We start from the raw sequence: 26164 nt of genomic DNA, 5'->3' as shown, positions 1-26164 counted from the left end.
CTGGCTGAGGCTGACTGTTCTTTACCTGTGTCTAGGTTACTTGTCAAAGACATAGGCTACTGAACTGGCTCCCCCTGATTCCCTTCAATATTTGTTCAAACATAGACTATTTTAAACAATAATTTTAATACTTCATATGGGCCTAATTTATGTTGTGCATCTATTGTCCAGTATGCAGCACAGCAAATCAAAGTTAATACATTAGCTATCCATTTTGCATACGTTCAGTTGTATCTAAACCAACTAAAGCTTGACTGAAATATTGTATAACCATTTACTTCTTTTAAAAATTCTTTTTAAAACCGATTAACGTTTTGAAAACGAACGTTAAGGGTTGTTTTAGGACATGTTTGTGCATGCCTGTAGGCAGCCACTCTGAAGCAGTAAAGGCGGTTTAAAACGAGTCAGAAAAGTCGAGACAGGACCAATCGTCAAAATTTCGGTGTCCACCACTCTAGTTCATCCAAAACAAACCCGAAAAGGGACTCAAAGTGCTAAATACCGGCATTTTCCTTTAACCTCTCTCCTCTGTGCTGGATCAAGTGCGTTTATTAACCTCTCTCCTCTGTGCTGGATCAGGTGTGTTTATTAACCTCTCTCCTCTGTGCTGGGTCAGGTGCTGCGTTTATTAACCTCTCTCCTCTGTGCTGGATTGGGGTCTGAGACTCTCTTAATGCCACACATGAAAAGCATTTAGAGATATCCTACTCTGGCCTCTTCAGCTAGTACTGACAGAGCATGATGTCACTTTTGCCAGAGACTGTTTTTGAAAAGTCACACTGTTACAGATGTCCCCTTCCCTTTTCTGTGTGGATCTCTTTCAGTAACAATGTATGTTCAAAAGCACAAAGGTAGGCCAGACCCAGGATCTGAAAACCGACAAACCGATTCCTTATCAGTCATGTGGGCCTACATGAAAGTTTCATGCGTACATGACCGATGTCCTGATTTCCCGGGTAGCATCGACCAATAGAAAACATGAGATGTATGTCTAGAAAAAAGGACTTATATGACAGTCATATATTTAGTTGAATTATCTTCACCCTTGCTAAAATTTCACAATTCCCCCCCCCCCAATTATCATGTCTACTCATAAACAAAAGGCCCACTCTGTTACATTCAGGAATCTGATATTTATGCTTTCAATATATCTAGTGTTGTACGTTTTGAAAAGTGCACAAGTAACACATTTAAGGGCACATATCATGCATATCTAAGTGAATGTTCTGGGAAGAGTGGGACCCCAGCATCAATGACCTTGTAATTCTGACATCATTGGCAGCACAATGCTGAGTGGAAGACTCTAAGCAACTGTGCCTTTTGTCAACTTATCTGTGAGATAACTGGGGGAAATGCACACCCTCCAATAGCAGATAACAAGGATGTACTTGCAACACACCGCAGAGACTGTCGATGGCCAACTTCAATTCTCACAGTTAAAGGGATCATAATATTATGCTATGTTTACATTTCTGGTTCTTAGCTGATGCTTTTCTGCATTTAGGTGACAGACTGTAGTGCAGAACATTGAGGGTCTTCAAAGCCGGCTTTACTTCCATGGCAACTAAGATCCTTTAACGTCTGCAACAAGATGCTGCATATGTTCTACTAGTCTGTATCTACAGTGACATTTTTATGTGGTGGTGTTCTGTGGATATGGCATGAAATATTGTTACATATTGGAGGTGGTGGCAGAGGAGGATGCTCCACAAACTGATGAGCATCCTGAACAACATCTCTCATCCCCTAAATGATAGGCTTGTTGAGCTGAAGAGTACCTTCAGTGGTAGGCTAATCTCCCTCAAATGTTCTTCTGAGACACAGAAGGTCATGCCTACCAATGGCCATCAAACTATAACGCTTCTCCTCTTTGCCACAGTGATGTGGCTGATGCGCCTTATCTTTTTTTAGAAGTTCTATCATTTGATGTGTGTCTTTGTTTACATGCTTTTGTTAAACATTACGACACTTACATTTATTTTAAAGTATTACATAAGAACCATTGTAAAAACACCATCAATAAATGTAAATTACACTAATTGTTAGCACAGTGTAGACCAATAAAATAGATTTGACACAGTCTTATGGTTGGTATGTTTAGTGTTGTTTATGCTAACAATTCAAAATCACTTTTTGGTACACTAAGAATTTTACCTGTTCATCACACAGTTCAAATCCATGTATCGTTGTTAAGCCTAGGGAAGTGGATGTGAAACTTGGAGTTTGCAAGGAGCTGCAGGAGTACGGGGTGGGGTGGGAGGCCTGTGGAGCTGGCATAGGGTGAAGTGTTTCACCTTTTGTCGAGTTTGAGACCTCAAAAACAGAAGCAATGTGAATGTCTCTGTTATAAGCTAAACTAACACACACACACATGCACACACTCACATACAAAAATGTTGCAAGAGGGTTTGGAATAGGAGATGGAGACAAATTGACAAGCGTGATTTATTTTTGCGGAGAGAATGTGTAGAACTGAGCAGCGGTCATATTTTGTACCGCTTTGCGGTGCATCTAGTTGTTTTTATTTTATTTTATTGTGAGGAATGTTTAAATCAGTTATACTAAGTGGAAATTTTGGTGGCACATGATCCAGATTCTGTTTGTAGCAACATTTTTGTTGGACCTCCGTACCACTCTGGGTAATGTATGTCACAGACCCCACAAACTTGCTGTAAACTGATTCACAGGATAAATAAAATTACTGTAGAGTAGATCCCACCAAAACATCCTTGGCGAGTGGAAATGACAAAATCTGGCTCCACACACACACACACACACACACACATTGAAGTCAACCAGGAATTACAAGTGTGCTGATTCTGAATTCATCCCAGGGTGATCCATAGATGGGGTGATCGATATTGGCCAGCTGCAGCCAGTTGCTGTACTCTATACATTACACAGCGTTTGGACACTGGAAACTACAGACATTTTTTTTCTCCAACAACCAGACTGCTAAATGGTTAATTCTAGCCTCAAATCTAAAAATATAATAATAAAATAGCCTTTATTTATGGGTTTTATGTGCAGAAAACCCAACCGATTGTCCGCCATGTTGGATTTTTCACAAAGTTGACAAGAGGAAGGAGTCAGATTGATATTTACTGGGTTTTGATCATAGACTGTAAAAAATAGGTTTTGATTCACAGCAATTTTTTATTACTGTAGTGGCGAATTTTGACCATAATCCATTGTGACACTACAGCAACATACTCAATTACAATAAATATTTCTTCCATATACAGTAGTGATGCTGTGAAAACCACAGAATCTTTTTACAGTGTATGTCACAGACCCCATATGTAACCCCATATCCTTTTATGTGACTAAACCCACAAACAACAGTAAAACATGAGCACTGAGGTGCACTGAGGTGACTGGAGTGGTCTAAGAACACTGAGGATCTTCACAAGAAAGGACAAAGAGGCTTTACTTCCTACAGCAACTGAGATCATTAACGTCTGCAACAAGATACAGATGTTAGTCTGTAGTATCTAGTGCAATTTTTATGCAGTGGTGTTCATGCTGTTTTTTTCCCAGCACCTAGGGCTGACCCTCTCAAGAATGAGGAAAGTGGAGAAAGAACAGTGACTTGATAAGCATTTGGTATGCTTTCAGGACATGAAACCCAGAAATGGATGAAATTTCTGGTCAAAGGTATGAATTCATTATGTGAATGCACAGCATATCCAACTATGTGCTTTCTTTACAGGAAAAACAATAATTTCAATAAAACGGTTTTTATTTTTTAGAATTTTGTCTCTGGAAATGTTCATATAATCACATCATTCTGAATCTGACAAAAGATGGGAGGATATTTTAAATAAAAGTACTGGGCTGCCTGCAATCCTGCCCATCACATGTTGGTAAGGTCTAATATTTTGAAATCCGCAGGATTAAATGTGTGGTAGGCTATCTTGCTAAAATTGATTGATCACAGTCTGGGTTCCTTGAGGATATAGTGCTGTCACCTATTTTATACAGTCTATTGTCATAGATAAAATTAAAACAAAGCATAGAGTAATTTCCATTTACAGTGAAAGTAGACCATATGTTTTCCATGTTACATTTATGTGTGGGGGTTGATGGGCTTTAGCTGGATGTCGATGCTGTAGTGTAAGGCCTTAATGTGACAAGTAAAGCCGGCCTTACATTTTTCGTGTGATTTCACAGTCGGTGTGACGCATGAAACAATGCTGCAGAAACAAAAAAATATGACTTTGATAGGCCTATGAGTAGGCTATCATTTGAGTTCCTGTTGATATCTATTGTTAGCCTGGAAAATCTAGACCCTGGTAATCTAGAAAGTCTTAACTTTTGGGCACAAGTGTCCTCATTTTCAGTGTCATGGCGATAGTCACCCTAGGGTAGGAATCTAGTTGCAGCCTTGCAAATATTGACCCTACAAGATCAGTTGTTGCAAAATCCTAGTCTGTGACTTAAAACTCTATTACTTGTCTTTAGATGTGAGAGGGTCTGAGACTAGTCTTTCAAAATTATTTTCCAAATCTTTGCAAAGTCTTTCAGTGTAAGGAGGGCATTAAAGTGAAGGCTAAAAGACTTGAACACAATTTGAACTTCAAGCCATAGGCTTAGGCTAGTAAACACGTGGGAATGAGAATACAGTTTCCAGTTTGAAGTAGCCTAATGAAGCCCCCTTGTGGCAGATAGAGTAGGCTATATGATGTAGCCTAATAAAAAGGCAGAGGCCGTTTAGACGGAAATAGCACGTTGTTATTTTGACTGGCTTCCATCTGTTGAACTGTGCACACAAGCTCCTTCCACATGAACTTCACATGAGGAGGTGGACGTATAATTCATTATTCACTTGACAGATTAGATGGTGTGGATTTCTTACACTGGACACTGCAGTTTATAGGTCTGCATTAACATTGGCTGAAACGCATCACATGGTGAGGCTCACGTCACGTCAAACCCACAGATTACGCTATGCAGAAATAAACCGCAAAGAGGGGTCCTCCATGTCGTCTACTCTGTTCATTGTAAACCTATTCCCAAAAGAATATGAAACAGGAACACCGACCTGGGCGCGTTTGACGTACTCACGTCACAGTCAATGAATTGGCGCTTGCGCATTAAACCAGTACCCTCGATCATGTTTACTGCGTTTCACGAACGAGGATTACGATCACAGACTGCTAAATGCGCGATTTTATTCAATAAAACAATACTATAAATAACTGATGCACACTCTTGTACTGTTGTGAGATGATACATTAAGCACCAAACCCTGGATGTTGAGGCTATGGTAGGATATATGGACAGAGAGAGGTAAGTCTGAATGCGCTCCAAAATCCAGGCCAATGATGAGCAGATTAAAAATCCTGTCTTGATTTACTAGGAGACTGTTTTATCACAGTCAGTTAAATATACCATTTAGAATATCCTATACAACATCAATATGGTCTTGGGTTCAGATCTGAAATATCTGCCATTCATATTCATTCAAGTGTTAAAAAACTGTTTTTGTTCCTTCACCCAAGCTTTTCCTTAGCCTACTTTCTGAAATGTGTTTCCCAGGCTGTGACAGCCCTTTGGTATAACCATTGATCCTCCTGTAGGGACCTACAACTGCAGTGGAATGTGTACTTAAATATACCCCATACTTTGTAGGCTTGTAGCCTAGGTTAATGTCACAGAGTCAGACAGCTAGCTCCCAGAAGGATATTTTGCATTACTTCAGAAAGTATTGAAGTTGTGGGGTATATTATGTGGCCAGTTTCTCTGTTGTGGGAATTCAATACTTTGTAAAACAGCCTGAAAATGTGTACTGTTTTAAAGTTTGAGTTGTGCTATGAGCATTTTATCTGGTTGTTTTATAGATCATAAAATTATGGAAATCATGGAGAAAAGTGAGAGGGCTCACTTTTTCACTTCAAAGGAGCAACAACTTCTTATAGCGGGCTATGCAGAAGAACGACCCATACTAACTGATAAGTCCAACACTGTCAGAGCATCAAAAATGAGGGAGGAAGCTTGGCAGAGAATTGCAGACAGATTAAATAAGTATGAGGATTTTAATCATAACTGAAAATTTTAATAGGCTGAATCAGAAAAACAGCTGTAATTGGAATTGTATACTTTTTGATAACACTCACCACAATAAATCATTGGAATTGTTACCTTACGATATATCATGAAAATGACTTCTCAGGCAATCTGGCAGTGGCTACAAGCGCACATGGCAACAAGTGAAAATCAAATATAAAAATCTGGTGCAAACAGGTAGGTTCTCAATAAAGGAATTATCAATTTGCAAATGAGCTGCCTCATCATCAAGAGATTCACATCTCAAAACCATCTTCATGTCAACAGCCAACAGGAAAAAAGCGACAAGGGAAGACATTAAGAAAGATGAGGACGAGATACAAACAAATGTCGTCATCAAATCAGATGAATCTGACGAGGAGTTTGTTGTGCAGCAGAGCTCCAGCAGGCCGATGGTGGAGGGCATCCCAGGAGGCACCAGCTCTGAGCCTGCTGCCGCATGTATCAGCTCCTACATCAGGGGTGGGTGTGCTTCATCTTTCACACAACCCTTTCCGGAACGCGTCATAGGATTACTCACTCATTGCCAAATACTCTTGTCTGAACAGTGACGGGCCATTCTCTTACCCTCCTGCCTCCGCCACAGGGTGACCCTGAACACTCAGTGTGTGATGAGACGTTCTCCAATGACACTCACATGGATGAGGTATGAGTCTCTTTTGTAAAAGCGCTGCATATTTAGTGACAACACTGTTGTCTGTAATGTCGGCTGATATGGAGGCTCCAATTAAGTATATGCCCATGTTTGGACAGCCATCTCAGGATATGTACAAAAATGAAAAATAAAAACCACTCTGATCAAATGAAACAAAATTGAGTGTGAATGTTTTTTTTACAGGATTTTGACCCCAGCAGTGCCCAGGAGAAAGGCTGTCCTACAGGAAAGAAGGCTGGAGAGGTAATTCTTATGTGTCTGGATTGAGTTGTACCCATAAGCATTAACAAAACATAAACATCCATTGCGGTCATTCCTTTAATGATGCCACTCTGTCCGGCATCAGTGTGTCGATGTCTTGTAGAGCGCTTTGTGTTGCACTTTGTGCATAAAAAATGCGCTATATAAATAAAATACCTACTTTAACAGGGACACAAAGAAGACATAAAGACCCTGTACCGGCATTACCTAATTAAAGAGATTGAGAACAGGGAACAAGAGATGGCCTACCGGGCTCTCAAAATGAGGAAAGTGGAGAAGGAAATACAGTTACTAGACAGGCAGTTGGTAAGTAACTTGATGTTGAGAGATAAGTCTACATTCTACATATGTATGCAGCTTAACCAACTAAACATTGTGTTTTCTTCACAGGAGAAAGAATAATTTAATAAAAAATGTGTCATCAAACAATGTCTCTGGTGTAATAAAATAACCATCACTTTGAATCTGACCCAAAGATGGGAGAAATGTTCAACTGAAATTCTGGGCAGCTATCTTGTCCCTCATAGCTAGACCTTCAGGCTCGTCCAGGTACAGAGTCTCAACGTCATCGTTAGGCTGCAGGCAGACCGGTGGAGCACTTTCTTTCCTTATTGTTGCAATGTTATGCAGTACTGCACATGCAACTGTAATGTCACAGGCCCTATCTGGCACGACCCTTAGGCCTTTAAGGCACTGAAATCGTCCTCTTAGCTGGCCTATGGTAGTTTCGATCTTGGATCTAGTCTGTGCCAAAGCTGCATTGAAGCGTGCTTGGGGCCCAGGGCTTGGGTCAGAGTAGGGTGTCATGAAGAAGGTCCTGCAGGTGTAGCCTGTGTCTCCTAAAAGGATGCCATCATATTGACCTGTGGGATGGCACAATGCAATTAGATCACAATATACAATCTACAAATGAGCAAGTAATGTTTTGAAATGCACAGGATTCAATGTGTTACTACCTTGGTCAAATTTGTCACACAGACTGGACTCCTTGAAGATGCGGTCATCAAGGACAGCACCAGGCCACTTTGCCTCAATATTAGTGATAACACAGGTAGAGTCACAGATCATCTGAAAACATAAAGCGCTGCAAATCATTTCCTTTTACCCCAACTTTATATATAGGCCATCCATTAACTGTTGCACATTATCCTATAGTGGGTATGATTAGCTATACCTGGACATTGATGCTGTAGAAGGCCCTTGTATTAATGTAATCACCCTCATGGGGACCAGGAGGAGATTTAATGGGAATCTGGGTGCAGTCCACAACACCAAGGACATCTGGAATCCCTGTGGAAACATTTCATGTGTTAAGCTGTGTTAAATAGGTTTCAATCTAGGTTACTAGCCTCTTCATTGTGTTATTTACCTGCAATTGAAAGGAAACCTTCCTTGATTACATCCACTTTTGCGTGGCCGGGGAATCTGATGAATACATTGACATACCTTTTCAAAGCAAGGTAAACTTTTCTGATTGCACGAGAAACAGAAGCTTTACTGATATTTTCAGCGTCACCAACAGCATATAAATATGTCCCAGTGGCAAAGAAGCGGAGCCCTATACAAAGTGTCTGCACTACAGTTAAGGCTGCACTTCGCTCCGTCGGGCTTGCAAGGTGGCGCCCTAATAACTGTTCTAGGTAAATAATTCCCTCGCGACTAAATCGATACTGATCATACAAATAATCATCGGGATGTGCTAAAGGGTCTAGTCGATCTATTAAAATGCGTCCTCTTCTGAATGCTCTGTTTACAATGTTTGCTCCTTCATCAACAATAACCTCTTTAACAAACGGTACGTTCATTTCTTATTATGTGTTTTGTTCACGTTATTCATGTAGGCATACCGACGAACACCAATTGTCAGCTTGTTGAAATTGTGCACTGAAATCCAGGGCTTTTCCAAGAAGTCAATAAACTGATCCGATTAACTAAGCCACATGGCTTCGTGAAACGGCGGCTACAGGAGCTAACTGCCTCACAGCAGCTACATAATGAACACTTTTTAAGACCTCACCCCAGAGAGGAACGACATCAATTACATGTACTGTATTGGCGTTCTTATATTAATAAACGTAAAGCCTAAAGACATCTGGCAAACCTCAAAAACCAACTTCAAAAATGTGTATTTTTCAGAGGATGTGCTCAGCCCCGAATACGCCTTTGTACTACCGACCCCCGGAACGTCATAACATCACATGATCAATGTTTTGGTCGGAGGGTTGGAACTTGGAAGCTGAAGCGTTACGCCCCCAGAGGCACTGTTGTGGAATACACTGTTCGTTTTTTCTCAGGCCGGACCAAGTCTGACTGAACTTCATTGCATATGAAGTTTTGATATGGTTTCTCTTTGTTCACTGAATCAGACCAACAATCCTCATCTTCTAAATAAAATATCTCTTCACAATTCTGCAAGTCGCTTTGGACAAAACAAAAGCGTCTGCTAAATACCATAACCATAGCAATTAACCCTCAACCCAAAACAACTCTGTCATGCACAGCATCAATCCACAACAATTTTCACCATTCACCACAGTTTTATTATAAATATAGCCTACATAGATTCATCTCTTTTTTTAGCAGCACATCATAAGCATATGTGAGAAGCATCTCAGAGGGTTGTTCGTGATAAACATCAAGTCAGTCTAAGAGTGGGAGGAGGAGGGAGAGGACGAAGGCCTCTGGGTACGGGACAGAGGAGCATGCTGGGAGCTGGGCTCAGGGCCACTCTGGTCAGATCCCGGAGGGTTCTCCTTCACCTCCGTTTCCACCTGGGCAGGACACTCAAAATGGACACAGTGGAAGACCTGGAGATATAAAACATTATGCATAAGGACATCAAATCTGCAGAATGAGCTATTCAGCTGAATTAGGATTTTTTTTGTGTGTGTGTGTGAATTCTACCTCATTGGCAGTGTTGTGGGTGCCGACAATACGAATGAAGGAAGCAGCCTGCCCATCAAAGAGCAGTGTCTGCCATGACCTAAGGAGAGGTAAGAGGGAATTAGTACAGGGCCAGCATGATGTGCAAATATTATGATGGCCTACTGCTCAGAATAGACACATACCTGCAAGCTACTTTGGTGCGGTCTACTACCCTGCTCCACTGCTGCTGATTGGTTGAAACCTCCACATAGTAGCTGTAACTACGATCATCACAGTCCCACAACAACAACCTACAAACACGTGAAAAAATGATGTTAAGTTTGTACATGTGAACTCAACAAGTCATGGAAATAAAGTAGGGGGGGGGGGGGGGTTAAGATTTTTAACAGGTAACAGTGCATCATCACACACACATCAACATGAGTATCACAAGGTTCATATGTGAGTATGTTTAGTTACAGCAACCTAAACATGAGTGTGTGTAACTTGTAGAATCTGTGCATAATCACTTTAAGCATTTCTGCACGGACCTGGATCTCTGTGTAAACTCATTTTCAAATTATTACCAGTGAAAACAATTATGCATATAGATGGGCTTGAAGAGGAGTGTGTGCGTGTGTGCATGTGTGCGTCATTACCGCATGGAGCTGATCATGTAAGGCTGGGCCAGCTGGATGACGATGGCTCCGGAGCCTAGTTGGTGGCAGGTGTAGCCCGAGTCCCAGTCATAGTGGCTGGTGTCCCCGTTCAGTAATGCGTTCCGGCTCCGACTCACACCCTCAACCACGCTGGCACATGCCATCACCGTGGCAACGTTTTCCGTGGGCACTGGAGGGAAGAGTTCAATTCAGTTCAGTTTAGTTCAGTCACACGTTAACGGGAAACTGGCCTTTAATCCAATCAAGGTCTGGCAACAGTCACAACATTGCAACTGCCATTACAACATTAAGCATCCGTCAGGCTAAATATGATTAAAACTGGTGGGAAAGAAATAGGGACAGAGAGCAAGCTCACCAAGAACCAAGAACAAAGAGGGATTATATTCTGCATTAGTTCACAGGGAATTTGCAATAAAATGTGTATTACCGAGCAGTCCTCTCTCCAGAGTGAAGGGCCGACTAGTGTACATGCACTCAAGAGCCACTAGGTGAAAGACCTTGTTAACTGTGTTGTGGGTCCCAACTACACGGATGTACCTGTAAGCACACACAAAATCACATCTTATGCACACCAAATAAAGACACTATTTCCAGAGATAAAACCCACATATCTTGGTAGCTTCAAAATGCTTTTTATGTTCTCAGGGAAAAGTGTGTGTGTGTGTGTGTGTGTGTGTGTGTGTTTGTGTTTACCTGCAGACCCGAGCTGGGAAGTAGAGGCTCTGCCACGAGCGGCAGAGGAACTTTGAGTGATCCACGACACGAACCCAGTCCAGCTCGTCCATTGACACCTCTAGATAGTACGAGTAGGACCTGGAGCCAGGAGAGGAGGAAGAGAACCACACAGGAGACTTAGGCACAGATACAAGTTACTGTGGCCAGAAGAAGAAAAGACTACTAGAAATGGTGTAGAGTGCTACAAAGAGATTGGTCAGTATCTGTAGATAATACAGAAATATACATGCAATAAATATATATTCAGCCTCAGTGCAGAGTGTTTCATGAACTGAAATGATCCTGTGATTACTCATGCTCATATTCCCTCTCTAAAAATGCTGCCCAAATTAATATCTGTCACCATCCACAGCACCATCTATAGTTTACAGTGTAATACACTGACTGATTTCCCCTAATGAACTGTAACTGAGTTAATTCTTTGAGGTGGTTCTATGTTGCATTCATATTTGTGTTTAGTGCAGGCAGAGAGAAATGTTTCTGAGTAATGGAGTGGTACACGCAGTGCTCACCGGCTATCTCGGTCCCAAAGCAGCAGGCGCACGTGGTTGACGATGGAGGGCTGGCCCAGCCGCACCAGGATGCCCGTGGCCCGGCCGTCCTCCTCGATGGGGTGCCGCGAGAAGCCGTGGTCCAGATCGTAGTTCTGCGTGTCACCGTCCAGCAGGGCCGACTTCAGCTCGCCCTTTACCACCACGGCACCGTGCTTCATGGTTGCAATGTTCTCCTCTGGAACTACAAAAGCAAAGAGCGCTCCATGAGTTTGAGCTCATATTGGATATTCTGAAGTGAGAAATTACCTGTTTGGCTCGATAGACTTTACTAGATGTTAATGCTCGGATCACAGTTACCTTGATTGTTATTCTAAGTCATTTTGGATAAAAGCTTCTATCTAACAGCATCATGTTGCTTGAGACAGGTTTTAGCTGTTTGCGCTTAGGATCTTTCTCATGGTATAAAATTTGCAAATAGATTTTGCATATTTATTAAGCAAGCTTTAGTTAGACTTCACACTTTGCCCAGCATTTCAATTAGGGCCCCCCTGTGTAGCTACACATGCACCCACACTGGCACGGCAAAAGAAAATGTTCCGTTAGTGTTGCTCATGTGTCAGGATGGTGCTGCACTCACTCAACATGCCCCTGTAGTTGAGGTCCATGTCGCGGCTCTCAGAGCGCGTTTGGATGGCGTCCAGCAGGTCGTCGGGGCTGAGCAAGCCCGAGGGGCGCACCACGTTCAGCATTTCCGACAGGCTCATGAGCGGCAGACGCACGGCCGACATCACTTCCTGGCATTCGGCGCCCTCCCCGTTGTGTCGACACCAGCGACAGAGGGCCTGGAAGATCTCCCGCTCGCTCGCAGCGAACGAGTCCCTGCGCACCACCGTCAGCAGGGCAGTCTGCAGGACACACGAGAGAGGGAGAGCAAGAGAGTCCAGTTGGGGGGTGGGGGTGTTGGGAGAGGGTAGCATAAGACAGGAAGAGCATGAAAAAGGATAACATTAAACGGATACATATAGCAGAAGTAAAGATGTGAAGATCAAATGGTCATGGTTTAGAACACTAGCTAGAGTCAAATGATTGGGAAAGTATCTCCTGTGTTAAATGTCTCTTTCAATAGTTCGTAATACGTCTTGCATTCTCACCTTGGAGAGGGACAGGAAGCCCTCGGACTCTAGGACGTCAGGGGCGTGTCGGTCCATGTAGGCGCAGCAGGCCTCGGCCAGGCTGCTCAGGCAGTAGAGGCTGGCCACGTCAAACACCAGGCACACGTTGCGCGTGCTCAGCAGCGTGCGCAGGAACTCGCAGATGGACGCCTCCAGCGGCTGCAGGCCGTAGCGGTGCGCCAGGCCCAGGAAGTCCAGCAGCGTCTCCTCGCGCGCCTCCGCCAGGTTGGCCCGGCCCGTGTACAAGTAGTGCAGCAGCATGGAGAAGGCCTCCGCGTGCGTCTCCTCCAGGCGCACCTCCGCCTGCGGACGGGACTCACGCATCCCGCCGTACAACAGGGCTCTGCAAGGAGAAGGTGGTGGTCATGAGGGAAGAGACAGAGGAGTAAAACAGTTAATTTCGGTTTAATCGCATATAAACACCCGTGGGTCTTCCATGGCAAAAAAGGTGAGAAGCAGAGGCAGTGTAGTGGAGTGATAACATAAGTAGCTTCTACACAGAAAGAAACAAGAAATGTGTGTTTGGTGGCACGTAATTTGTGGAGCGTTTGCTGCAACAATGAGCTTCCACTATAATCAATGGAACTGGCTACACCAGACATGATAGCGGTGTGTACATTTGAAAAAATTAGACCAGTCTTCTGTATGTATTTTAACGCACCGCAAACGGAGCGTTTCAATCGCGCACCCAGTGTAACCCCGCTGTAAGAGTATACGGTTGTGAGTGTGAACGTATAAGAAAATATGGTCAGGTGTGGTGATCGTGTATTGTTGAATATGGTCAGCCGTGGTAACCTGTGTTGCCAAGGTACCTGAAGTAATGGCATCGAGCTGCCAGGATGACCCTGTGGGCAGGGAAGCGCTTCTCCTCCACCACCAGTGTGACGTCGCTGTACTCCTCCCCTGGCAAGAGCGCCCCCAGCTGCTCGGAGAGGAGGTGCATGTGGTCGATCTGAGCCGCCGAGCTGTGCGGCCGCAGAGGGTGGCTGTTGCTCATGGTCTCCACTAGAATGGGATCGTCACATCTGAAGAAACATACGCACACGTTAGCTTCAGGAGGAGTGCGAGCACAGTCAACAACACAGTCAATTCACACAAGGGTGCTTACCTTCCATTTGCAGTGTCATCAGAATGAATTGGGCATACTGACTGCATTGTCGCTATAGTACTCATGCTGTGTAAATGTGTACACATACACAGTTGTCCATATCTATAAATTTGTCTTTGAACAGAGCAGGGATAAAACATAGGTACAAGATAAGTTTCAAGAGGGCATAGAGGGGTATGGCTATATTTCAAAACAATAAACCATTGATGGATTTATTAGTCCAGACACTGATTGCTACATTCCCTATTCCAGTGCCCTCCATTGTGTTACCCTTGGGAGATTTGGCCCTTGGGAGCTTTTTTAAGGACGTCTTACACGAACTCAGTAAAGCAATATTAGTAAAGCAATATTAGAGTGAATGGTGATTTGGGTCACCTTTAATGATCTCACAATGTCAGATTTCCCAGCCAACTACCGCGTCGCAATAGGGTTTAAACAGTTGGCTAAACCCCATTAAATCAAAAGAATAGCCTATTAACCAGCTCATAGAAGAAACGAAAGACGAAACGAAACGAATAGGGAGGGCATAATGGTATGCCACCTGCCTCCCCAGTGTTGAAAGCTACCGTTAGTACGATATAAATAGCTAGGTCACACCACATAGCTAGCATAATATTACAATTACTAGCTGATAATTGCCTAATATTACAATTAGCTATAAGCCTTACTACCTGTCGAGGTCGTATATCAACTTTACCAAGACCAGACTGCTTAAGTGGGCGTGGCATTAGCTTGATGGCTGATGAGCAAAAACCAAAACAAAAGCCTCAGTCAAATGGTGCAGCCAACATTAGCTGTTGGCCAGCTGGCTAGCATTAACGTTACCCAGACATAACATTGGCTAGCAACATATAACGTTAATCTGCGTAAGCACATGCTTATCAAACATTTCCAAAAATACATGCATGCTAGATAACACTGGCCAGCACCAAGTCATAGAAGAACAGCATGTATCCGTTTTCGAGTCAAGTTATGCATAGATGATTGACTGCATGACATACACTGGGGGATGTCGAATAGCTCAAGATAGCTAACGTTATCACAGGTCTTACCAGAGATGAAATGGCTAGCTCGTTAGCTAGCCACTCAGTGTCCTTATGCTCAATTCTAATGTTATCCAATGACGTTATACTTCCAAAGTCCAAATGTTTGTATTTATTTCCTATGCAAAGAACGGGTTTATTATGACTCCACGCCGACGTTAAAGCATATAATTAAGTCAAAACACAAGAGTAAACGGCTTGTAGCTAAGGAACGAAGGAGCTGCTCGGAGTAGCCTGTTGTTTCCGGCCGATTGGAATTATGGGAAGTATTTGCTCATCAGAGATTACGCAACTGTTGGCAGTAGCGCTTCTGTGGTAGATTGCCAGATGGTTTTCTAATTATAGAAACCGAAAAAAAATATTTGTAATACTTTCTAACTATAATGTACATATTTCCAGACTGTTGGCGCAACAACAAAAAACCGAGGCCATTAACAATGAATGTTACCACCATAACAAAGTAACGTTACATACCTTTATTATCTGACCACACCTGTGAAAGTGCATGCCAAACTATCTTGCTGAATAGACTAGACCTACTAGGCCTAGATTGAGCCTAAAAAGTTTGACTTTTAAAACTTGTATTATTGAGTTATTATCATGAGTTTATTTTCCATCCAGATTATAAAAAAAAATAAAATCTTTGGGACCATGTTGAGACAGACCAGATGAATGCAATGCAAGAAAAAAATAAGAGTATGCACATTTCACAAGGATGAACAGTTTAATTCAGCTTGACAAAGAATACTGAAATAAATTTAATTATTTTATCTTTTCAAATTACAATCATAGCACCAAGCACTACTTCAATTGTGACATGCTTGCTCATCATGGTAGCATACCAACCCCAGTGAAACTGTCACTTTCTAGGCTGAAAAGCCAACGACAGCATGACACAGCCTTAGCGCTCCTTGCCTACAGCTCATTTCTGAAACCAACAGAAATGTGTAGATCATCTGTCTTCTGAGAGTGTGTTCACATGAATCACCGTATTGTGTAACAAGTTACACAGGAAATGAATATGTAGAACAAAAACATATTACAGGGTCACATTTATCCAAGATATGTATTCTGGACATCAGCACACTCCCTTTCAGTCCCCTCCTCGTACCCCCTCTGTACACACACGAGCACACACACACGCCTCCAACTTCCACAAAAGACATGTCTGAGTCAAAAGCAATCAGTTTTGCTTGCCAGGAAAACAAGAACATAACAAGGAACAAGGCTGCACCTTCTGGAACTGCTCTGCTCGTCTAAGTGCATAAAAAGAAGGTGATGATGGGTGGTGATGAGTGTAGTTTTGTATGACAGAATGTTGAGGGTGGTGTGAGGATTGTCCGTGTTGAATGCAGTGACGTGAGGCACTCTTGAATAAAACAGGACCAGTGATCTTTGGAATTAAATCAGATCTTTTAAGAAACGGTGAACTGACAATGACAGAGAAGGATCTCCACTTAGAGTTAAAAAAGTTATAACTCCTTTACCCGCTCCTTGTACACACAAACACACACACACGCACAACCACACACTAGAAAACACACACCATATACAGTACAAGCCAGCAACTGCTCACAGTAATATCCTGACATATTGTGTCACTCATTCACACACAGTCAGGCACTGATTGCTCACAGACACAAAAACTCTTCCACACAAACACACGAAACGACTGTGCATATAGACACACATAATTAATCTGACCAGTCTGCTATGGGCATCACTGTACCTCAGGGCCTGTGAGGGGAGTGAAGACATAACGATGGATGACAGACACCCAACACTACGCCTCCTGTGATTTCCTCATACAGTGAATATTTCATGGATTTTCTACACAGTGGCTTTCTACGCGGCGACAGGTTCATTAATGCCCTAAGCAGACTGGGTCTTGGTGCACGGCGTGACGCAGAATAGGGGTAGAGAGCGCCTGCTCCTTCTGTCGTTTCGAGGGGTGGAGGGTGTGTGAGGTTGGGTTGGGTTGGGTTGGTTTGGGGGGGGGGGGGGGGGGGGGGTACCAGAGCATCCAATCGGACGTGCAGCAAGAAATTTAACACTCAAGTCACATGGCCGTCAAGGTGACAACATTCAGCAATTATCTCAGCTTCTCCGTCTCCAGCTCGTATTCATCGCAATCCCTTTCCTCCGGACCAGAGCCAGCCCGCCAGACCGATTGGGGGGGGGGGGGGGGGGGGGGGTGTCGGGTTGCTGGGCGAAGGGGGTGGCGACTGGTCAGATTCAAACCGCTTTTACATGAAGGACAGGAAGTGGGCGCGGCCGTTGTCGTCGAGGCGACGCGTGAGGATGTCGCAGCCGGTCTCGGTCACCAGGAGTGTGTGTTCGAACTGAGCCGAGCGCTTCCCGTCTCGGGTCACCGCGGTCCAGCCGTCTGGCCAGGTCTCGTCCTGCCAACCACCTGCGCACGCACACACACACACACACCTCAGTGAAGAACCATCTCTGGGCAGCCAGGCTGCAGATGGACTACCATTTCTCTACCCCCCACAAGTACACCAATGGGAGTGCAGCAGCTCACCTTCACAGATCATGGGCTCAATGGTGAAGACGTGGCCTGGCTTAATCACACCCACTGCCTTATTCTCTGGACAGAGAGAACAGAAAAGCCATTATATAAACCGACAGGGTTCTGTGCAGTCATGAAGAGCACTATGTATTCAGTCTGCTGTACAGTTGAATAGACTTCATATACTTAAAGATGCACTCCAGCTATTGATTAACTTCTAAAAACTCCCTGGTTACATATTATATATAAGGCACATATTCATACATTTTTAATGAGAAAAAAGAAAGGCCTTCTTGGCCTAGAAACGGCTTGTATGCATCTCTACTCCCTCTGCCTCATCTCTATGTGGGCTAATAACTCACTCGTTCATACACTATATACTCACTAGCATAGTGTGGTACGTTGGGTGCTGTGTGAAATAGCTTGTGGATGCCATGGCCACAGTAGCTCCTGACCACAGAGAAACCGCTTGCCTGTGCGTGCTTCTGGATAATGTTTCCAAGCTCCCTGTAGCGCACACCTGGTTTCACTGTGGCGCGCACACACACACACACACACACACAGGTGTTTAGATTGTCAGCAGATTTATGGAAAAAAACTATCAGCATTTTGGAGCAGATCCGCAAATTTTCAGTTTCACTTTCAATAACATTTCAAGACATTTTAATGTAAGTTTGCACTCAAGTCCTCTTCAATTTTTCCACATAAAATCATGGTACAATGCATGATTAATATTATGTGGATGAGATTGAGTCCAACAAATCATAGTCCATAGGCTAGTGGACATTTCTCTGATCTGTGCTACTCCTCCCACAGCCGTTACTGAACTAGATGGAACAGCAATATGAACACACACAGAACTGAACAAATGCACGCACCTGCATCGATGGCCTGCATGAGGCACTCATAGGTGGTCTGCACCAGACGCTTGGCTCCCTCATCTACCTCGCCCACAAAAAAGGTCTCGTTGAGGTCTCCATGGTAACCGTTGTGAAAGACTGTGATATCCACTGTGGAGATAGTAAGCAAAAGAATGGGTATGAGGGTACACACCGACACAGCACAGACCAAAAGTACACTTCAGAACTGGGAGCTTGTACTAGTGATCGAAATGATAGAACAACCTTTAAGGTAAAATAGTAGCCTAGGAATACCCATACGACCTTTCGGCAAATTTGGGATTTGCTCCGCAGGTCCGTCTGGCCAAAAGGCCATTGAAGCCCATTTTTAATGTCCATAAAACACAGGCAAGTAAATACAATCGCTAAGTAAACAACTGCATTTAAAACCTTCGTTTACAAGATTGCTATACTTTTGAAATGATTTGGTAAGAGTTTAATGTACCAATATATCATTTACAGATACTGGTCTATCAATAACACACGTTTTCCTGTCAACACCGTCGCCTTCTTTTGCTGACTTTCAGTTACACTGAGAACTGCGTGAAGATTGGAGTTGCTGAATGCAAAAGCCACGTCTGAAGTATAATGACAACTTTAGCTGGTATCTCATAGTGTTTGAAAGTCTGTGTACCGTTGAGTATGTCACCCTCCTGTAGTGCCCTGCGATCAGGGATGCCATGGCAGATGACCTCATTGACGGAGGTGCAGCAGGACTTGGGGAAGTTGTAGTAGTTCAAGGGAGATGGGTAGCAGTTGCGTGCAGTGCAGGCCTATGCAGAACAGAGAATGCCCATCAGCACAACACCCAGTAGAGTACAGAATGGAAGTGAGAAAGTGGGATGGGAAAAGAGAGAGAGGGGGGGGGGGGGGGGCTGACAGAGAGGGAGGAAGCTGAGACTCTTTACCAGGTGTACAGCATGGTCAATCTCCTCCGTCGTGACCCCTGGTTTGACCATCAAGGCAGCGATGTCCAACACTTCCCGTGCTAACTGCAAAGTCGAGACCAGAAACATTTACCAACAAAGAAGCCAGCTGCGAATAACAACAATTGAGGAGGACAATAGAGGTCAGAGAGTACAGTTCCAGAGCATTACCTTACACACTGTTTGCATGCCTTCAATCTCATCGTTCGTCAAGATCTTTATCTGGGATGTCCCTTTCAGGGATTGCTCCGACTCAGACATGCCTGCACACACAGCCATAATTAACATACAAAAATCACAGATAGGAAATACACATCCATTTCTGTGTGTGTGTGTGTGTGTGTGTATATATATATATGTGTGTGTGTGCATATACACACACACACACCTCTGTCTCTCACACGCATACTAAAGGCATCACATAACACACATATTCTCACTTATGCAAAGAACCATCTGATGGCCATTCTTCTCATCCATGTACATCCATACAACTCCAAACCATCCACTCTCATCTCATCAATGACAACAAGTGGGCTGCCGGACACAAGAGGCATGCAGATCCGACAAAGCCATGCTACAACCACAGAGACAAACTCCACATACCGCTGTACACCAAAACCAGACCACACAAATTTAGACTTGCTAAACACACCTTGTTTAATTAACCTGGATCTGGTGTGGACACCAACACTCACACACTTACACAACACTGAGACACAGACGGTGGCCTACAGCTAATTAAGATAATCACACAAATCCAAACATAGGACTTTCATATGGAGACGGACAAACACACAAACACACACACACACACGGCCACTCACACGAACAGCGGCGGGGCCTCGTACCTGCCAAAAGCCCCACCTCTGCTGCTGCGGTGAGCGAGAGAAGAACTTGAGCAACAAACACAGACACACACACCCGCGCGCATTCTCCAATACGAAGACCCATACAGGGTAGGCATACAGTCTAACACACAGACCTCCTATTTCACACATTATTCAAAACACATTACACCCCATAAAGCAGTCGGTCATTGTAAATCGGTATTTTATACAGCAATCCCCTCAGACGTCCAGTCAACAGTCTAGCAACACAAAAACACACTATTACGACACTGCCGCGACTACCCAGGCCCTGCCCACTCAGTGTGCCTGTCTTATGTCTCTTCCTAGCAGGTGGACTAGGATGCAGGTGTGGCAAGCTCCTACTTATTGGCAGGAGCATAACAGATACAGACAGAGTTTAGTCATCATCGTGATTAATGGCCCTACGTGGCCAACACGGCATCTCCCCATGACGGGGAAAACAAATAGATTCAACTGAATGCAACCTGTGTCAGTAGAGAAAATGCCTGGACAGTTAGACAAACATAATTCATAACAAACCATTGTATGCACAAACAAGCTGAACTCCAACTGAAATTAAAATGTATGCGTATATTAGTGTAACTAATACCGATTTCCCACGACTCAACTGCACTAACACTAGGGACAAAGATTGTAGACAGACTGAGCAAGATGCATCATCAGAGTCTACGGACCTGTTCACTTCCAATTAGTTCCATTGTACAGAAACTGGCTCCATTTCACCCGTTTCTTCTACATTCCGTTTATTCTACAGGATAAGGTGACTTCTAGCAGTTCCTGCTAATGTAAGGTCAGGCTAGCAATGAGTGAATGTCATCAGCACCACTAAATCAAAGTTTTAAAAATCTGTCAAGTTCCTAAAATTTTGGCGCCAGTGCTGTTCTTATTAGTATGGTGGAATATATCGGAAACAGAATAAATGTTGGACTCTCTTGTGAGTGCCCCCTTCACAACGCGTAAGTCGTGAGAGTGAAAATTCTCCCTTATTAAAAATTCTTGCTTCATGACCAGCCACTTCCTAGAACCCAGATCGCTCTTGGGTGGGTGGGGTGGGGGGTTGGTTGTTTACAAATCTGCCTTCATGCAGACCAGAGGCAGTCACTGTTCCATTCATGTCCATGTCTCAGGATTTCAGCAAATATGTTAAGCTCAGGAACATACATTTCAGACACGTCATGGTCATCAAACCTTTATGACCAATTGGGGCAATTTTAGAAATTTTTGGACTTTCCACTCTGGAGAAAAACAACTTCATTTCATGTGTGCATATAACGTTAATTTGGTCATAACTCTTATGATCCTCCGACCTTCAAGAACAAGACATTGGACATTGCGACATGCTCCTTTTTTGCTCCCATCATGATTCATTTTGAATTTGCTGGAATTATTATTTTGCTCTGCCTACAGACCCCTTACACATACATTTATAGTACACTTTCATTTTATCTTCACAAAACTGACATTTATATATGAAAAAAAAAAAAAAATGCTCTGAGCAACACACACACAAAAACACGCACAAAATACACACACACACAGCTCCTCCTATGTTTCTACATCTACAACAATCATTCACACCAAAACCCACGCTTATACTCTACAATTCTAAACACAGAATTCAGCAAACAAACTCTGACACAAATTCTGTCTAGTTCTCTATGCATCTCTACAATACAGCTGAGCTTTTGACTACAAGTCTACATCTCTATGGCACTATGTGTTACTTACTCCCACTGTCTGCTGCTCCAGATGAGAAACACACATTTTCACTCACATTGCTGCAATATTAATCACTGAGTGTCCACATCTAATGCTTGTGCCTGTGTGTGCACATATATCTGCGTAAGTGTAAGGCTTATTTACCCATGGGGTGGTCAGCATAGTCAGGTCTTTGGATGCTCCCAGGAACAGGCCGTTTGGGAGTCTAAAAAAGCATCCAGTATAGCACAAAGACATAAACATAAAGATCAGTAAGCATAAATACAGAGACAATTAAGCAATGGTATTGATGTGCCATTGTGTTGACAGACATTCGAGATTAATTTATTGTTACACCTTATCATATGTGTATAAGTAGAGTAAATCTCTAGTGTTTCAGCCCCTCCTGCAGTAATACATACATAAGAATATTCGCCTTATTCACATGGCGGCCATGTGTAAACCAAAAGGAGGATATGGGGTACACTGACTATCATTAACGCGTTGTCGCCACCTACTGGCGAACACATAGAACACAACAATGAAATGGTTTGCGTACCCCATAGCCATGTTTTGGTTTACAGTGGCCGTTGTGTGAATAAGGCGAATTATGGACCCTTTCAACAAGGTAAACAAAAACAATGCTTGAACGTTCTATTTGGGCCCCCAACTACTTCCTCTGCATTAAGATAACATATGGAATGTTAAAAAGGAAGTCTTGTGGGGCCAACTATGATGCTGATAATGGAACTCTCTTGAAAGGGTCTATACATAAGTGCCAACGTTATGAATGTGACTGATAATGTGAGATAATGGTGGAGTGCAGGGGCCCCACCAGTGGATAGTGAGGGCGGAGCTTGCCCGTGTATCGGTAGCCTGGCCATGGGTCGGTATTGGTGTCCTGCTCCACACAGTTCACAACGTCCTCTGATCAGACACACACACACACAGACACACACACACAGACACAAGTTACTCCATACGTATGGCACAAAAGGCACATAATGCCATGCAAGAAATTGTTTAGGTAGACTACTGTTACTTCTGTGTGTGAGAGAACAACTCTTGTAGGGGTTTTGTTAAACATGCAGTGCAAATCAATGAAAAAAAGAACTTACTTGCTTTTTTGTGGAGCAATTTATGAGTGGACCAACTACCCTTGAAGCATTCCTGTATGACAAACATTATTAGATTATTATTAAGTTATTATTAAGAGTTATTTTAATAGTTCTATCTATCTAATAGATCTATCTATCTAAAAAAAAAAAAAAACTTGAATTTCCCCTGGGGATCAATAAAGTATCTATCTATCTATCTATCTATCTATCAAGAAGCAAATGATAACATGATATAGGATATATTCTGAATACAATCAACTGGTTGACAACCAAAATGCCAGTCAGTCTTTAAGAGTAGACAGCAGATTCTAAAAGCACCTGAGCAGACAGACTTAGGCTACAGGTATTATACACAACACTACCCTAATCTACACTAGGTAGAACCTAATCACACAAGAGACTGTTGGCGTCAAGTCTTCTCATTACTACTTAAACATGGCAAAGAACAGGTCTGCCTCCCCAGCCAATTAGAGTGTAACCTACAAAGGCATAGTATATGTAGATATCAGGTGGTATGTCATCTGTCACCGTCTCATGCAGATGGGTAAGCTGACACCAAATATATAGAACAGTACCAGTGAGTGAACTGGACAACCCTATATGGTTTCGGTGAGGCTATAACTGACCACTGACCTGAGGCTGTGTTTGCATGTTTCAGGATATGTTGGCATATCTTACTTACTAGAGATGTCTTGTTAAACACTGAGAGGTTGCCATGGGCCTCCTCATTTTAAATAGGCAGGATATGAGTGTCCCTTTGCAACATGTTCACCCACACAAGGAAAGCTTACCTACTTTACCTACTTAGTCAAATAATTTTATCAAGTGATTTGAAGTAAAGCTACAGGAGCAATTTAGGAACTATGTCCAGTTCCACTGCCTCTCAGCTTGAGACTGAAACTAGACAAATATCAGCATCTACCAAAATAAGATTTGGCCAATATTTTGAACTTTAAAGTGGATGTATGGCCATGCTGTGTCATAACAGCAGATCCACACACGAGGTTGATTAGACTGTTTGTTTTGGACAGTATGATCAATGCCTTACTGGTCTGAGGCAATGACTCAAATCAAGCCCAGTGTAACAGTGAGCTGGGGTAGGGTGTGACTACCTGACCAGATGACAAAACCTCATTACCCATTAAGTCAGACAGCCAGCGGATGCCTGTTGATCTAAAAGTTTTACGGGACATGTCTTAAAACCTTCCAAATATAAATTAATATTCGCTTGTCATGTGTACTATTCATGGTGTGCAATTAGCTTCCCGGATACACATCATGCTGACTCAACATCTGAACGTCAGCTAACGTTACGTTATGCCGACCATCCGTGTGGAATTTTCACATTTACAGCAAACTGGCTAACGTTGTCGAGCTCAGATATTCAGCAATATGGTTTAGGAGAATGCTACATCAATAGCATTACGTTAGATTAGGTCGTATAGTTACCCATCTGATAAATACACCTAACAAGCCTCAGTAGTAGCTTCCTTAATGTTGTGACTTAAGGTGACGTTAATAAATAACATGATTAACGTAACGTTAACAGTTACACCAACTTGTTACGTACGAAGCCTTGATTAACGTTCAGCTAACTCTACCTTGAAGTTTCGCTAGATACATTTAGTTCTAGTCATTCATTCTACCAGAATTTGCCCTAATATTAAACAATTCGTGGAAAACAATGACATCAGATGCATTTTCTAATGCTAGCAGACGTTATCCTAGCTAACCAATGGGAAACGTAGGGTTGAAGCTAACATTAGCCAACTCAGCTAGCTAGGTAATATAAGCTAAGGTAGCCAAGTTAAGTTGTGAGAAATGTCATAAAAGTAGCTTTGGGTTAAGAAGGCTGAGACTTGAGGCTACCACTGTAACGTTACTCAAGTTAATAGCTAACTAAACTCAAGGAGCTGCAAGTGACCGGCCAGTTGACACCAGGCCATGCAAGCAGGCAACTCCTCGTGTGACACATGCACAACGCTACAAGAACACAGAGCTAACATTAACATTAGCTGACAAGCCGCTGTCTCCGGACGGGGTGTGCCGTTGAAAATGGATGCCTTTACAAAACACTTCCAAACAACCCAGGAAAATCATACCTGCGAACAGAAATATGAACCTTGGATTCCAAGTTTAATGCATGTTGGGCACTGAAGTTTTGCCTCGCTATTGCAACCCTCTGTCTCACATTCCCGAGTCTCCAACGCCGCCATGCTGTCGCAGAGATGCAGAGGGTGGGCCACAGATTTTGGTCACCGTGACCACAGCAGTTCGTTTTTCTTCGGGTATCTACGAAGTTGTGAAGTAACCGAATTATAGCTCGCCACTGTCATCTATTGGGTTGGTGGACTGGTTTGGTGCTCGTCATTCACAAGGGAATGTAGATTTTACATTTCTCAATCTCTCATTGCATTTGAAATATGCCATTTTGCCAAGTTAGAATCTAGTCATTGGAACAGCAGTCTAGAACAGTCTATTCTATTCATAAAAAGTGAAGTCATTGCTTCTGTCAATTCACTCGGGAAACCAACAGGTTGGAATTCATGCCTAGTTACAATCAAGGCCTGCAGGCATAGCCTACCTCTCTATTTCTAGTATGACAAAAACACGTAGGCTACTGTGAATTTTCTCAAATGATGTCCAAAAGTCACAGCTTCATGTATTTTCCCCCCATTGGAATATCAATTAAAAGGCCTATACTTCAGAATTATTTTCACCCTTATTGTCTAAAGAAAGGCTATTTATTTTGTGCAACCCAGTTTTGCCAACATAATGTTTCCTCTTGTGATGTCTTACATGAACACAAAATGAGTGTCGACATTCCTCAATGCCGAAATCCTGGGTCTCCACTTGAGCTCAACCCACAAGTTTTCAATAGAATTTTGATCTGCCAAAGTGAAAAGTTTAATGTTCTGTTCATTTAGCCAGTGGAGTGGATTTTGAAGTGTACTTTGGGATTACTGTCTATTTAACCATCACCAATTCTAGCCATTCTTGACAGAAACAGTCAGATTTTGATTTAAAATCACCTAGTCCTCCTGGACT

The 26164-nt window shown here is 43.0% G+C and overlaps 4 protein-coding genes across 7 annotated transcripts; 1 reads left to right on the top strand and 3 right to left on the bottom strand.

Annotated features, from left to right (window-relative positions):
- The first annotated feature begins 4990 nt into the window (after positions 1-4990).
- Positions 4991-7387, top strand: LOC121693617. The gene is made up of 8 exons (XM_042073160.1): positions 4991-5292; positions 5844-6027; positions 6176-6246; positions 6337-6531; positions 6618-6715; positions 6908-6967; positions 7154-7291; positions 7376-7387. Exons 2-8 carry the CDS (start codon positions 5855-5857, stop codon positions 7385-7387), a joined length of 747 nt encoding a protein of 248 aa, XP_041929094.1. The 5' UTR covers positions 4991-5292; positions 5844-5854.
- LOC121693352 (putative nuclease HARBI1) lies at positions 6025-9365 on the bottom strand. Its single transcript, XM_042072716.1, has 4 exons — positions 8355-9365; positions 8160-8275; positions 7942-8053; positions 6025-7848 (listed from the first exon to the last, which is right to left on the bottom strand). Exons 1-4 carry the CDS (start codon positions 8788-8790, stop codon positions 7475-7477), a joined length of 1038 nt encoding a protein of 345 aa, XP_041928650.1. The 5' UTR covers positions 8791-9365; the 3' UTR covers positions 6025-7474.
- A 137-nt stretch (positions 9366-9502) lies between these two features.
- On the bottom strand, positions 9503-15351 carry btbd9 (BTB (POZ) domain containing 9). 3 transcript variants are annotated; one of them, XM_042072714.1, is made up of 13 exons: positions 15092-15351; positions 14711-14778; positions 14040-14153; positions 13744-13956; positions 12911-13274; positions 12397-12664; positions 11778-12000; positions 11224-11343; positions 10958-11067; positions 10510-10699; positions 10054-10161; positions 9890-9968; positions 9503-9792 (listed from the first exon to the last, which is right to left on the bottom strand). In XM_042072714.1, the coding sequence occupies exons 3-13, from the start codon at positions 14123-14125 to the stop codon at positions 9631-9633; spliced, it is 1923 nt and encodes a 640-aa protein (XP_041928648.1). In that variant the 5' UTR covers positions 14126-14153; positions 14711-14778; positions 15092-15351; the 3' UTR covers positions 9503-9630. The 3 variants fall into 3 exon arrangements, with proteins under 3 accessions (XP_041928648.1, XP_041928647.1, XP_041928649.1); XM_042072713.1 differs by lacking the exon at positions 14711-14778; XM_042072715.1 differs by lacking the exons at positions 14040-14153; positions 14711-14778.
- Positions 15352-15787: 436 nt separating this feature from the next.
- On the bottom strand, positions 15788-25474 carry metap1 (methionyl aminopeptidase 1). Of its 2 annotated transcripts, XM_042073437.1 has the most exons (12): positions 25219-25474; positions 23117-23168; positions 22834-22925; positions 22164-22224; positions 20280-20303; positions 19600-19691; positions 19411-19494; positions 19137-19275; positions 18482-18613; positions 17989-18132; positions 17616-17681; positions 15788-17495 (listed from the first exon to the last, which is right to left on the bottom strand). In XM_042073437.1, the coding sequence occupies exons 1-12, from the start codon at positions 25330-25332 to the stop codon at positions 17329-17331; spliced, it is 1167 nt and encodes a 388-aa protein (XP_041929371.1). In that variant the 5' UTR covers positions 25333-25474; the 3' UTR covers positions 15788-17328. The 2 variants fall into 2 exon arrangements, with proteins under 2 accessions (XP_041929371.1, XP_041929372.1); XM_042073438.1 differs by lacking the exon at positions 20280-20303 and having other exon boundaries at positions 25219-25463.
- Between the last annotated feature and the right edge of the window lie 690 nt (positions 25475-26164).

This window comes from Alosa sapidissima, chromosome 19 (assembly GCF_018492685.1).
Source record: "Alosa sapidissima isolate fAloSap1 chromosome 19, fAloSap1.pri, whole genome shotgun sequence".
Classification (NCBI taxonomy): domain Eukaryota; kingdom Metazoa; phylum Chordata; class Actinopteri; order Clupeiformes; family Clupeidae; genus Alosa; species Alosa sapidissima.
The sequence above is the reverse complement of the archived record's forward strand: the minus strand, read 5'-3'. Positions and strand labels throughout refer to the sequence as shown.

Bases quoted from the DNA above. Each gene is read 5' to 3' on its own strand.
- LOC121693352 (XM_042072716.1), bottom strand. From the start codon at position 8,790: ATGAACGTACCGTTTGTTAAAGAGGTTATTGTTGATGAAGGAGCAAAC. The intron at 8,276-8,354 runs GTAAATAACACA...ATGTTTCCACAG, and splicing joins AGGTTTCCTTTCAATTGCAG to GGATTCCAGATGTCCTTGGT. The intron at 8,054-8,159 runs GTATAGCTAATC...TTATGTTTTCAG, and splicing joins TCTACAGCATCAATGTCCAG to ATGATCTGTGACTCTACCTG.
- LOC121693617 (XM_042073160.1), top strand. From the start codon at position 5,855: ATGGAAATCATGGAGAAAAGTGAGAGGGCTCACTTTTTCACTTCAAAG. The intron at 6,247-6,336 runs GTAGGTTCTCAA...TCATGTCAACAG, and splicing joins TAAAAATCTGGTGCAAACAG to CCAACAGGAAAAAAGCGACA. The intron at 6,968-7,153 runs GTAATTCTTATG...CTACTTTAACAG, and splicing joins CAGGAAAGAAGGCTGGAGAG to GGACACAAAGAAGACATAAA.
- metap1 (XM_042073437.1), bottom strand. From the start codon at position 25,332: ATGGCGGCGTTGGAGACTCGGGAATGTGAGACAGAGGGTTGCAATAGC. The intron at 19,692-20,279 runs GTACGAGGCCCC...CTGTGTGTGCAG, and splicing joins AGAGGTGGGGCTTTTGGCAG to GCATGTCTGAGTCGGAGCAA. The intron at 18,614-19,136 runs GTACACAGACTT...CTATCTCCACAG, and splicing joins GGAGGGTGACATACTCAACG to TGGATATCACAGTCTTTCAC.
- btbd9 (XM_042072714.1), bottom strand. From the start codon at position 14,125: ATGTGTACACATTTACACAGCATGAGTACTATAGCGACAATGCAGTCA. The intron at 11,344-11,777 runs GTGAGCACTGCG...TCCTGGCTCCAG, and splicing joins CTTTGGGACCGAGATAGCCG to GTCCTACTCGTACTATCTAG. The intron at 9,793-9,889 runs GTAGAATTCACA...TTATATCTCCAG, and splicing joins CCCACAACACTGCCAATGAG to GTCTTCCACTGTGTCCATTT.